General features: G+C 43.0%; 1 protein-coding gene across 1 annotated transcript in view; it reads right to left on the bottom strand.

Annotated features, from left to right (window-relative positions):
* DICER1 (dicer 1, ribonuclease III) overlaps window positions 1-13772 on the bottom strand; it is a gene marked incomplete in the record, with an annotated part of 1877097 nt that overhangs the window by 1506487 nt on the left and 356838 nt on the right. Inside the window, 1 exon segment of the mRNA XM_044074618.1 lies at window positions 10189-10357. Within this exon segment, the coding sequence (XP_043930553.1) occupies window positions 10189-10357 (169 nt within the window).

The following is a 13772-nucleotide window of genomic DNA, read 5'->3' as shown; positions in this document are numbered from 1 at the left end:
GCTCCTGCAGCATAGGACACAAAGAGTTGCTCTGATTTTCTGAAAGGCTTTGTTCTGTCCAAATAATAACGCAGCTGTCTGTGAATGTCCAAGGAATGTAGCAGTCTTTCCCCTTTGTTTTGAGGATTAGGGTAGAAGGTAGGTAAGTGGATAGCCTGATTCCAGGCTAACCTGGATGCTACCTTTGGCATAAAGGATGGATTGGTTCGTAAGGTAACTCTGTCCTGATGGAAAATGATGAAAAGCTGCACAGCCATGAGGGCTTGTGGTTCCGAAACCCTGCGAGTTGAAGTGATTGCCAGGAGGAAGGCTGTTTTCCAAGACAAGTATTGCAGTTCTGTTGAAGCAGCTGGCTCAAAAGGAGGCAAGGTCAGTTTTTCTAGTATGAAATTGAGGTCCCAAGCAGGTACTGGTTGTTTCCTTGGGGGTTTTATATTCTTAGCCCCTCTGAGGAACTGTCAAGAGGGGGTGAGAGAATAAAGGAGGATCAGTGTTGTATTCTGCAGAAATGGCTGAGGCATGGATTGTATTCTGCAGAAATGGCTGAGGCATGGATTTTGATGGAGGAGAAAGAAAGTCCATTGCTTAGCATCTCAGCTAGGTACTGTAATATTTGGGGTAAATTCAGTATTCCAGGATTCTGACCCTTTTTCTCATTCCAGGCACAAAACCATTTCCATTTTGCAGAGTAGGCTTTTCTTGTAGAAGGTCTTCTGGCCTCCAAAATGACATCCTGCACCTCCTTGGAGAGTACGGCCTGTTGTGAATTTAAGGAATCTTCCATGCGGCTAGATTGAGTGTTTTCAGCTGACTGTGTAGAGTTTTGAAGTTGTGCTGAGTCAGTAGAAGAGGCATTAGAGGCAGGATCCATGGTGGGGAATGCGTCAGGCTTTTCAGGAGTGGATACCAGTGTTGTCTTGGCCAGTCTGGAGCAATGAGAATCATCTTTGGTCTGTCTGCTCTGGTTTTTAATAGAACTTTGGGCAGCAGAGGGAGAGGTGGAAAGGCATAAACTGTCATTGTTGCCAAACTGAAGGAGAGTGCGTCCACCTTCCAGGCCTGTGGATGAAAGGTCCTTGAGCATAAATTTGCCAATTGGTGATTTCTGTGGGAGGCAAAGAGATCTATGTCTGGCCTTCCCCATGCTTGAGTTATCCTTGTGAAAACTTGAGGATGCAACTTCCATTCATGTGGATCTGTCATATTTCTGCTTAGGTTGTCTGCCAATGTATTTTCCTTGCCTGGCAGGTACTGTGCTTGAAGCTCGATTTGTAATTCTAGAGCCATGTTCCAAAGAGACATGGCTTGCCTGCATAGGGGGTATGAATGGGTACCTCCCTGTTTGTTTATGTACCACATTACTGTGGTGTTGTCCGTCCTTATCAATAGCTGGCCTGGATGCAGTAGGTCTTTGAAAGCTATAATAGCATTTATTACTGCTAGCATTTCCTTCTGATTGATGTGTAGGTGCTTTTCTTTTTGGGACCATTTGCCCTGAATGCACCGATCTGTCATGTGCGCCCCCCAGGCGTAGTCCGAGACGTCTGCTGTGATGATTTGATTTGCTTGAGGCTTGCAGAATGGGAGACCTGTGTTTCTTTGGCATGCTTGAGCCCACCACAGAAATTCCTTTTGAAGACATGGAATTAGTGGTATTATTGTTTCCAAACTGTGGCTGTGTTGAGACCATAGGTTTTTTAGGTACCATTGAAGTTTCCTCATATGCAGCTTTGCACATGGGATTAGTAGGATGCAAGAAGCCATGAATCCCAGAGCCTGCAGGATTTTCCTTGCAGTCAGCCTGGTGAAAGTTGCCAGTTTTCTGAAGTATTGAGTTAGCTGCCCTTGTTTCTCTGGCGTGAGGTAGGCCATCTGGGTGTTTGTATCCAAGCTGGCACCCAGGAAAATTATTGTTTGAGAGGGTATTAGCCTTGATTTCTTTTTGCTGACTGTGCACCCCAGAGAATTCAACAACATTATTACAAAAGCCAGATGTTTCATAAGTATGTGCTTGCTGTCCGCTTGGATCAGGCAGTCATCCAGATATGGGTATACTTGTATCCCTTGAAGTCTGCAGTAGGCGATTACTGATGCCAGGCATTTCGTGAACACTCTGGGCACAGTAGATAAGCCAAAGGGCAATGCAGAGAATTGATAATGGGTTGAAACTGCAAGAAATCTGAGGTATCTTCTGCAATCTTGTCTGATTGGGACATGCAGGTATGCCTCCTTGAGGTCCAATGTTACCAGCCAAGACTCCTTGCCCAGCATGGGAAGAAGCTGCTGTAATGTGAGCATCTTGAATTTTGGCACGAGTAAAAAAGTGTTTAGGATGGATAGGTCCAAAATAGGTCTCCAATCTTTTCCCTTCCTTGGTACCAGGAATAGTCTGGAATAAAAACCTTGACCCTGTTCTTATACAGGTACCTCTTGAATAGCTTTCATGTCCATGAGATCTGAAATGTGTTTCTTTGCCTCTGCCCTTTGATTGCGTGGCAGGTTTGGCATGCCTCTCATTTTTGGAAGGGTGTGAAAGTGAAATCTGTAGCCTCTGTCTATAATGTCCAGGATCCATTTGTCTTTTGTGACAATATGCCAATTTTTCGAAAATAATGCGAGTTTTCCGCCTAAAGGTGCTGCCATTTGAACCTTGCTTGGCATGCAAAGGGGAAAGTCATTGGTTCTGCTTTCTGAATGGCTGTGAACTATCCTCACCACCCCTTTGTGTGGGTGCTTGCCATTGTCTGCCTCTAAATGATCCTTGAGATTGCCCTCTGCCCCTCGGGCGCCTGTATCTACCTCTTTGGGGTCTGTCCGTGGCTGGAAAGGACCAATTTTTGGAAGGCCAATTTCTACTGAAACGTGGAGGTTGTACCTGTACGAAATCTTTTACTGTTTGCATTGATTTTGCCTTCTCCTCCATTTTCTTTAATACCTCCTCAGCTTTAACACCAAACAATACATCTTTTTGCAGAGGGGCATCTAGTAATTTAGCTTTGACATGATCTGGTAAGGTTTGCTCTTTGAGCCAGGCATGCCTACGTATGACTGATCCTGTAAAAGCAGCTCTACATGAGGCCTCTAAAGCATCAAAACCACATTGCAAGGTATGTTTACCCACTTGTTCTGCACTATGTATCAAATCCTGCAACTCCTTTAAGTCTGGTTGTTCAGGTTGTGACATTTTGTTTCTCAACTGTGATAACAGAAATTGTTGGTACTTTAACATATGGAACTGACAGTTTAATGCCCTCATGGTTAAGGTGGCCGAGGTGTAAACCTTTTCCCCCCACCTCTCTAAAGCTCTGGAATCTCTCTCTGAAGGTAATGGATTTTTAGCAGTGGAGGCCTTAATTCCCTTGGGACCCTGTGATATAGTTTCTGGGTCAGCTGCATGGCTTTTGTATAGGAATTGGTGTGAGTCAGGAACCCGGTAATACCTGTCAGGCTTGACTGGAGCTGGAGGTAAAGAATCTGGGTTAAGGCAGGCCTCTGAGTACACGTCATCTAGAATGTCTAAGACAGGAGGTATAGCCAGAGGCCTGTGCTGAGGGAGCAAGAGGAAATCCCTAAGCCTTTTCTTGGAGTCTGAGTACTCTTGGCCTTCCCACTGGAAGTGTTCCCTCAAGGTATGTAAGGTTTCCCCAAAAGAGTAATCCTCATGGGGGGAGACAGAGGGAATGGACTCCTCTGTATCAGAATCTTCAAAAGGGGAGTAAGAATGTTCCTGGTCTTCAGAATGTTCTGAAATAATGGAGGCCTGGTCCGAGCAGGGGGATTCTTCCTCCACTCTGGGTCTTTTGTCCGGGGGGGGGTTGAGAACCCCTAAGAAGAGTAATCAAATCCTCAGCCATTTTGAGCATCTGCTTTTTAGGCATGGGGCCTTGAGAAGGGCCCTGTGGAGCTTGTTTTTTAGTATGCATGGCTGATTTAGACTTAGTGAAAGCCTTGATGGAAAAAGAAGAGGAAGGCCTGTAGACACCTTGAGAGGTGGCAGGTCTATCTAAACTCTGAGTTTCACTGCCAATAGTGGCTTCGGTATCTATAGTCGGGGTGTGGGCCGAAGAGCCTGCGACCTCGGGCACAGAAGACACCGCCAATGAAGTGTCGTCAGTAGTCAGGGGCTGCGTAGGCACCTCACTGAGAACTGGACCACCTGAAGTCGGTTTTGGCGTGGTGTTGGTAGAAGTCGCGGACCTCGTATGTCGGTCCTTATCTTTGCATCTTTTACTTAAAACTGGAGTTGGAGTATCCGACGACATAATGTAATTAAAATTTTTGCCAAAATAGTGTTGGGCGAACTCTGCCCGATGCTTAATAGTGCGTCTGTTGAATGTAGCACAAAAACGACAGACCGAGACGTCGTGGTCTGGGCCTAGGCAAGGAATGCAGAGGGAATGAAAATCCTTATGCAGTATTTGCTTCCCACAAGAAATGCAATTATTAACTTTGTCGGAGGCAAGAAAAGTTTCCCTAACAGGGTACTTAGCTTTCAAGAAGACTTCGGTTGAAAAAAAAAATTCGTAATCTCAGGAGCTGGCCGACCGGCACTTGCGAACTGCTTCTGCTTCGGGCACCGCGCGGCAAGAAAGACTGAAGAAAATGGTGTCGGCTGGATCTTTTATACCCCTGTCACACTGACGTCAGGGAGGAAGCGACGACAACAGACGCCAGACCTAGACTTTGGAATTCGGCCGACCGAGGACCCGCCTGACGGCAGGAAAACCCATCTGTTATGACTGCAGCTGTATGCACGATGAACATCTTAGCTGTCTGTGTATGTTCAAAGAATGCAGAATTCTTTCCCCTTTATTCTGTGGGTTTGAATAGAAGGTAGATAGGTGAATAGTTTGATTAAGGGCCACTTCTGATACTACTTTAGGCATAAAAGTTGGGTTTGTCCTCAGAGAAACCCTGTCCGTATGGAAGATAATAAAAGGTTCCACAGCCATGAGAGCTTGAAGCTCTGAAACTCGTCTTGCAGAGGTTATTGCTAGGAGCAGAGCTGTTTTCCAAGATAGAAACTTTATATCAGCTGTAGCAGCTGGCTCAAAAGGAGGCAGAGTGAGTTTTCCAAAACATAATTGAGATCCCATGCAGGAACTGGTGATCTTCTCAGAGGCCTTAGATTTTTGGCTCCTCTGAGATACTGTTTCAGTAAAGGATGAGAAAAGATTGGCGGCTCTGTATTGTAATGGGCTGAAATCACAGAAGCATGGATTTTTATTAAAGAAAAGGATATGCCTTTGTCCAACAGCTTGGTTAAGTATTGCAAAATTTGAAGAATATTTGGAACTGCTGTGTCAATTCCTTGGGCTTGGCTCCAAACACAGAATCACTTCCATTTGCCAGCATAAGATTTTCTAGTACTAGGCCTCCTGGCCTCCGGATGACATCAATCATTTGTTTAGTCAGGGTTGTGTTTTGTGTGACTTCATTATCTGCTATGCTGCCAGATTTAAGGTGCCGAGTTGACTGTGCAGGATCTGATTGTTTTTCTGAGATAGTAAATGTGGGATATGAGGTAAAATCCAGGCTGGGCCTTGCGACAGGTTCCTCAGAGTCGAGTACCAGTACTGGCGGGGCCAGTCTAGGGCAATCAGTATCATCCTTGGATTCTCTTGTCCGACCTTTAGGATTACTTTGGGGAAGAGGGGCAGAGGGGGAAAGGCATATACTGATAGGTTTCTCCAGCTGAAGGATAGGGCATCCACTTTCCATGCTTGTCTGTGATAGATCCTTGTGCAGAAAGTCTGTAGTTGGCAGTTGTGGGGAGATCAAATAAGTCTATGTCCGGGCGTCCCCATTTCCTTATTATCATGTTGAAGACTAGTGGATCCAATTTCCATTCGTGGGGATCCATGAGGTTTCTGCTTAGTTCATCCGCCAGAGTATTCATCTTTCCTGGCAGGAATTGTGCCTGCAGATGTACTTGATAAGTCAATGCTGTGTCCCATAGAGTCATGGCTAGCCTGCAGAGGGGGGTAAGAATGAGTGCCTCCCTGCTTGTTTATGCACCACATAACTGTGGTGTTATCTGTCTTTATCAAAAATTGTCCTGGAGTAAGCAGGTCCTTGAAGGCCTTCAGGGCTTTCTGAACAGCTAGCATCTCTTTTAAATTGATATGTAGATGCTTTTGGTTTGTAGGCCATGTACCTTGAATACATCTTCCTGCCATGTGGGCTCGCCAGGCGTAATCTGATGCATCCGTTGTTAATGTTTGTTTGGCTGGGGCTAGAGTGAATGGCTGTCTCTTGTTCTGTTGACAGGCCTTTGCCCACCATTGAAACTCCTGTTGCAGGCAGGGAATAACTGTAATTAATGGTTCCAGGCTGTGGCAATGTTGTGACCAAACACTTTTCAGGTACCATTGAAGTTTCCTCACACGCAATTTTGCATATGGAATTAGCAGAATGCAGGATGCCATGAAGCCCAAAGCCCGCAGAATTTTTCTTGCAGATAACTGGACCTTTGTAGCCAGCATTTTGAAATAAGTAGTCAGTTGTCTTTGTTTGTCTGGCCTGAGATAAGCCACCTGGGCAGTTGTGTTTAGGCTTGCACCCAGGAATGTTATCTCTTGACAGGGTACTAGTTTTGATTTCTTTTCATTTATTGTATACCCCAGGCATGTTAATAATCTTTTTACAAACACCAGATGCTGTAGTAGGAGGTTTTTGTCTTCTGCTTGAACGAGGCAATTGTCCAAGTAAGGGTATATTTGACTTCCTCTGTCTGCAGAATGCCATTATTGGTGCCAGGCACTTTGTGAAGACCCTGGGTGCAGTAGATAAGCCAAGGGGCAGTGCAGAGAATTGGTAGTGGTTTGAACTTGAGGTATTTCCTTCATGCTGGTCTTAGTGGGACATGCAGATATGCCTCTTTTAGGTCTAAGGTTACAAGCCAAGCATTCTTGCCCAACATGGGTAGAAGCTGCTGTAGGGTTAACATTTTGAATTTTGGTACATCCAGGTAAGAGTTTAGAATCGATAGGTCCAGAATTGGTCTTCATGTTTTGTCTTTTCCGGGAACCAGAAAAAGCCTAGAGTAAAAACCTCCTTGCGCTGTATTTGGTACCAGTTGAATGGCCCTCATGTCCATGAGGGATAACATTTGCTTCCGTGCTTCTGCCCATTGATTTTTTGGCAGGTCTGGCCATCCGTTTGGCCTTGGAAGAGTATGGAAATGGAACTTGTATCCGAGAGATACTATGTCTAGGACCCATTTGTCCTGGGTTATTATGTACCAATTGTGACAAAAAAGTGCTAATTTTCCCCCTAAAGGAGCAGTTTGAAGATCAAGTGCTTGGTACGGACAGAGGGACGTCACTGGGACGGTTTCCTATATGGCTGTGATTTATCTTCTCCCCTCTTGGGAGTAGATGCATTCCACTGCTTAGGCCTGTACGAGCTTTGGGGCTGAGATCTCCCTCTAGGGCACCTACATCTACCTCTTTGTGGTCTGTCTGAAACTGGAAAGGACCATTTTTTTCAGGGCCAGTGCCTGCTGAACTTTGGAGGTTGGACCTGTAAGAAATCCTTGACTGTTTGCATAGATTTAGCTTTGTCTTCCTTTTTCTTTAACACCTCTTCTGCTTTTACACCAAAGTATCATACTGTAAAGGAGCTTCTAATAATTTTGCCTTAACATGATCAGGTAGACTTTGTTCCTTTAACCAAGCATGCCTACGAATGACTGTACCTGTTACAGCAGCCCTGCATGAGGCCTCCAGAGAATCAAAACAACATTGCAAAGTATGCTTTCCAACTTGCTCAGTTGCATGCAATAAATCCTGCATTTCTTTATTTTCTGCACATTCATTAACTGTCAACATTTTCTGTTTAAGCAGTGACATAAGATATTGTTGATATTTCAGCATATGAAATTGACAATTTAAAGCTCTTATAGCCAAGGTGGCAGAAGTATAAATCTTTTTCCCCCATCTGTCTAGAGCCCTAGAATCCTTGCCGGCGGGGATAGGGTTTTATGCAGAGGCAGCCTTGACCCCTTTGGGACCCTGAGAGATAGTTTCTTGGTCTGCAGCAAGGTTTTTGAAAAGGAATTTGTGTGAATCTGGAACTCTGTAATATCTATCTGGTTTAAAAGGAGCCAGAGGTAAAGAATCAGGGGTCATACTGGACTTTGAAAACACATAATCTACAATGTCTAACACAGGAGGGATAGCTAGGGGTCTGTGTTGTGGCAGTAAAAGGAAGTCTCTGAACCTCTTTTTAGATTATGAGAAATCTTGGCTTCCCCAGTGGAAATGTTCAAACACAAAAAACAAACTAGAAAAAAACTGAAACAAATGAACACGCCCTCACTGCACCACTTCTATTAAAACAATCCAAATGGTATAGATATCCACCTTCAATGGACCAAGCAAAACATGAAAGTTTTAAAAAGTTTCCACAAAAGAGTAATCCTCAGGTGGAGAGGCTGAAGGGATAGATTCTTCAGCATCAGAATCCTCAAAGAGAGGAATAGAGTATTCCTGAAAAGAGAAGGAATCAGAAGAAACTGAAACCTGATCAGAAGAATCATAATCAGGCTCTTGCCTAGGCCGCTTATCTGGAGGGGAATGTGATCTCCTGATCAGAGAAAGCAAATCTTCAGCCATCTTGAGCATCTGTTTTTTAGGCCTGGATGGCTGGTCATAAAACTGCTGTACTTGTTTCTTTGTCTTTGAAGGTGCTTTAGTCTTTGCCTTTGAAACTGAAGTCGTTCCGAAGGTCCTGTACCTTGAGTTTCTAGCGGCCTGGTCGTCTCCTCGTGGGAGTCAGTATTGGCCTGCAGTTCAGAAATGGCGGACGTCAGGGGCTGAGAAAGAGCCTCACTGAGGACCGACGAACCGGCAGCTGGCTTCGGTGAAATATCATCTGTTTTGGACCTCAGAGGCCTGTCTTTCTTTTTCTCTGTGTTTCTTGTGAATTCCAGTAGTCGGATGGCTATCCGACGACACTATATAATTAAATCATCTTCCAAAGTAATGAAAAGCAAAATCGTACCGACGCTTGATACTGCGTTGGATAAATCTAGCACAAAACCGACAACTAGCAACGTCGTGGTCAGGGCCTAGGCAAGGAATACAGTAAGAATGAAAGTCCTTATGAGGTATTTGCTTCCCACAAGAAATACAATTATTAACTTTTTCTGACATTGGTCTGGAGCAAGAAAAAAGTTTCCCCAATGGGGTACTTAGCTTTAAATGAAGACTTCGGATCTGAAATTCGAACACGAAAATCTCAGGAGTCGGCCAACCGGCACTTGTGAACTGCTTTGCTTCGGGCACCGCGCGGCAAGAAAGACTGAAGAAAATGGCATCGGCTGCAATTTAAATACCCCTGGCGCACTGACGTCAGGGAAGAAGCGACAGCAGCCGACACCGGACCAAGACTTTGGAATTCTGGCCGACTGAGGGCTGTCTGCCAGCAGGATAACCCAATTGTGATGACTGCAACAGTGAAACACAATGAACATCAGCAGGAGTTTCGAAGGGAAAAAAAAAAGTGAAACTTGACTGGAATGGGTGGAGGTGGAGGAACAGCTGCAAACACATGAGGAGAATACACTGACTCGCAGGATTGACACCAGAGACGAATGTATCCCGCGGGTCCAAAGAAGATATCACAGGGGTGCATTGCTCACTAGCAAAGCTCTACAGATACTACCTTCCTATAAAATATCTATCACTGTAGGATGGATAAATGCACTGATATGAAAACAAGGCAAACAGATGAATGCCAAAGGACAACCTTCAGCACAGGTATCAAATTATCAGAGGGTGGAAATCACACTAGATCAGACAACTAAGTTTCAAAAGTATGTACAATTAATATTAGACTTTTAAAGCTATGAACACAGTTATTTCAGGTCACATTATAAATCCACAGAAACAAAACAGATGAATTACAGCCTTAGAAAAGTAATCAGTATTGAAGCCAAGGCAAGAGACTTCCTGTGTAGAAACAGGCATACACTTATGTTTAACTGTCTGGAAATGTTCTCCACAAGACAGAATCCACAGGCTCTTGGAAAATACAAAAAGCAAAAGCAACTACAATATGAAATTTTGCACCTTCACATGCAAATATTACTTCTGTAGTTCAAATTTTCATTCTGCTGGACAAAAACAAGGAAAAATAATCAATGAAAAAATACAGTTATGGTAATATTAAAAGCTGGCATACCTGTTTAGAAATTAACATTGGGGATCTATCATCTGGATGTGCAGGTACATTGCAGTCATTAAGAAAATTAAGTGCTTCATCTAGTTCATATAAAAGTGTATCATACAGCCCACTTTTGTCTACATATGGTCCACAGTCTAACACAACTTCACATGGCTGAGAGGAATACCTAATCAGAAAAACAAAAATAGGCTAATCAAGGTATATACAAAAACTCAGTGTGAACACAATTCTAGATGTAAAGGAAACTGCATCAACAGTGCAAATGAAAATTCAGCTGACAACAGTGCCAGAGCTGTAAAACTGAAATGCATGCCTTACTGTTTATTTGCACAATAGAATGAGAATTACTAAAAGCAGAAGGAATTCAGCACCAACATGAGATTAAGGACTACGAGTGGGACTCCACTGGTAGAAAACACACACACACACGGGGGGGGGGTTAAGACTGCAGGGTGAACACATCTTTTAATAGTTAGTGGCCTTAACAGCCAGCAGAAATTTTCTCTGTATGAACAATGAATATGAGCTCCACAAATATCTAAATCATAAAACTGCCAAGATGCTCATTCTCGACAAAGGAGAGTAGAATATTGAGAGGGTATTTCTCTGGAATTAAAAAAAAACAATGCCACTCAACAGGTACCCAGTAGAGGGCTCAGATGGCTGTAACACCTCTGCAGAGTGACAGAGCTACATATATAAATGCGAGAAGTGCAGCTCCGACTCTCTTCTATTAGATTCACAAATGCAATAATGCAGTACTAACTCATTAAAGCCTAGCGATGCCTCCACAGTAGCACAGTGGATAGTGTTGTCACCTCATAGTAAGAGGTTCCGGGTTCGATTCTTGGTTGTGGTGCCATCTGTGTGGAGTTTGCAAGTCATCCCCGTATTTGTGTGCATTTCCTCAGAGTGTTCCGGTTTTCTCCCACATTCCAAACACATGCAGTAGGTGGACTGGACACACTAAATCTGCCACAGGTGTGAATGTGTAGTGTGGAAGAACTACTGCAGCAGGGCTAGCCACCTGTGGTGTAAACCTTGGCTCTAGATTGTCACTGTTGAAGCGACACCCTGACCCCAGGTGCAAAAGTGGGGAAAAAGGGGTTCTGGTTGGATGGATACCTCCAGGCATTTCTGGCAGTTAAATCATACCAATGCTTCTAAGCATCAAATATGACTTGTTCATATTTACAATAATAATTCCAAACCATGCTACATACAATGTAATAGAAAGAGAATCTCAAAGGTTACACGATGTCAAACATAACTTTAGCATTATCCAGCTTCTTTCTGGCATAGCTAAAGATAACGGATTATTTGTATGCTATTTATTTGCATTACAACGATGTTTATATTTCTCAAAATGTCTGAGCAATCAACTGACTAAGATGCTTTGCCTCATACAAAAACTCAAAGCTATATGAAGAAAATGCTGTTGAGAGTGTGCGTGTTCGAATGGTTACTGACATTTTGATTGTTATACAAAATTACAAAAATTAATACTTACCGTGTTTATTGTGACTTATTTCTAGAATCAAATGAATATTAACTAGTGTAAAATATACCTTGTGCTGAATAGTTTGCCATCTACTGTTTTCTTGTAACATTTATGGTTCTATAGATATAAGCATTTATTTGAAATATGAAGCAATAATCTTTTATTAAAGGCTCAAGCCTCATCCACTGGAAGTTACAGTACAAACACAGAAGAGCTCCATGGGGGAATGCCTCAAATACTGGTAAATAAAATGTAATCTCATAAACAGGTGGCTAGGATTGTTAGCAGGATACATAGCAACATGACGATGAACAAAATAAAAATGGGCGGATGCGATATACATACAGAGAACATGATCAGGTAAACAGGACATGAAAAATACGATTCAGATAGGGGTTTACAGAACTTATGTAAGGACAGAAGTTTGCCGTTATTATGTAAGGATAAACAACCAGATGGAGGCATCCAGAATAAAACAAAATGTCCATACAAGAAAATTTGTTTGTGAAAAAAGTTGAGGCTTGGGGAAAATAAATAAATAAAATATTATGCTAAAGTGTAAAAAGAAAGGAAAAGTGCTGCATGCAGTTAGCACTGGCACGTGTTAAAAGAATCAAATTAAGTCAGAAGAAAATATTTTTTAGAATGTTTTTTTGAAAACAGATGTGGACATTACAATTTTATTAGACACTTCATTTAGCGGCCCAAACGAGACCCACAAATGACACATTGACTTGCAACATGAGTTCAGATATTGTAATAATGAAAAATAAATCTGATCATCACTTTCCATTACTGTACAAAAGCACTATACCAACAAAAATCCCTCACAGCATACTTCCATCCTTCCAGCTCCTACCAGCCTACCAAATCATCTACTTCAGCACATTGTACACACTGCTCCCAAATGCACAATTAATTTTTATGAAATATACTTCCTCAGCCTTTTAATGACCCTGTCACCCTTGTCTTTTATTTCCTTTACTTACATTTGGTTTAATCTTTACAAGTTCATAGGTGCACATCAGGCTAAAGGCCATTAGGGCCCTTTTAAGCCTAGCCATGCAACCTAAACGAGACCCACAAATATGATTTATATTTGAATTACACAGGTGGCGATTTTACTGCCTCTGTCCATCAGAAAGACAGAAGCCAGTCCAAGGGTGAATTTCCAATTATCCACCCAGTGGTCCAAGCTGCACTTGTATAGGGAAAAAGAGGAACTCTGCTTCACATGGATGGGGAGCCTGTTCCAGAGAACGGGAGCTCACTCTCGCTCTCTCTCCAACATGTTCTATTTACGTCTCAATCAGAATGTAGGCCTTTTAATCAAGTAGTTCTGATGCTGTTTATTTTACAGATGCGCAAAAGGTTAATCAAAACAGGGTCCAGGGATGCCAGGCAAAGCTCATCTCTCAGAAGTCTGTATGGTATACAGTAAAGAGACAAGGCTTTGAGCAGTGTAGGACATTGCGTTTACTACCTGTACTATTTTTAGAAGGAACCACTGTGCACATTCCAGCTGCTGCATGTGCCTGGTCAGGTACATACTGAAGTGGGCATTAAACTCTATGACAGGTCTGATGAGGGAAGAGTACAGTGGTATGATGACCTCTCTGGACCTAGATGCCATGCCCTGGCTTATACGATGAGCAACACAGAAGGATTTTCTTACTACCTTGGACACATGCTCGTCAAAGGCTAGGTTACTATCTACATGAGTTCCCAGATCCCTGACTAGTGGATCAACTTTTAAGGATGTTTTATTGACAATGTATTTACCCAGGGTGGCAGACTTCCCAAAAGGTACTACAATGCGTTTATTGGTATGGAGTTTTTTTTTTTTTTTTAAGCCATAGCTTTGACACAGAGCATTTGTCTGTTTCAAACTTTCCTGAAAGGTGTTCTCATCTTGGAGGTATTCATCAAGTGTTTCAGTTTACAACCATCCACAAGCTTGTTTAACCAAAGGCCTCTGACATCCAAGAAGTAAATGCAAAGAGAAGTCAGCACAGCATACAGCCCTGGGGGACTCCACTGGTGACCGGCCTCTTTGTGGCGGTGTCCTCACTGTTTGTAA

Source organism: Protopterus annectens, chromosome 6.part0 (genome assembly GCF_019279795.1).
Source record: "Protopterus annectens isolate FY-2018-M chromosome 6.part0, PAN1.0, whole genome shotgun sequence".
NCBI lineage: Eukaryota > Metazoa > Chordata > Ceratodontiformes > Protopteridae > Protopterus > Protopterus annectens.
Note: the sequence above shows the minus strand (reverse complement) of the source record. Positions and strands in the feature narration are given on the sequence as shown.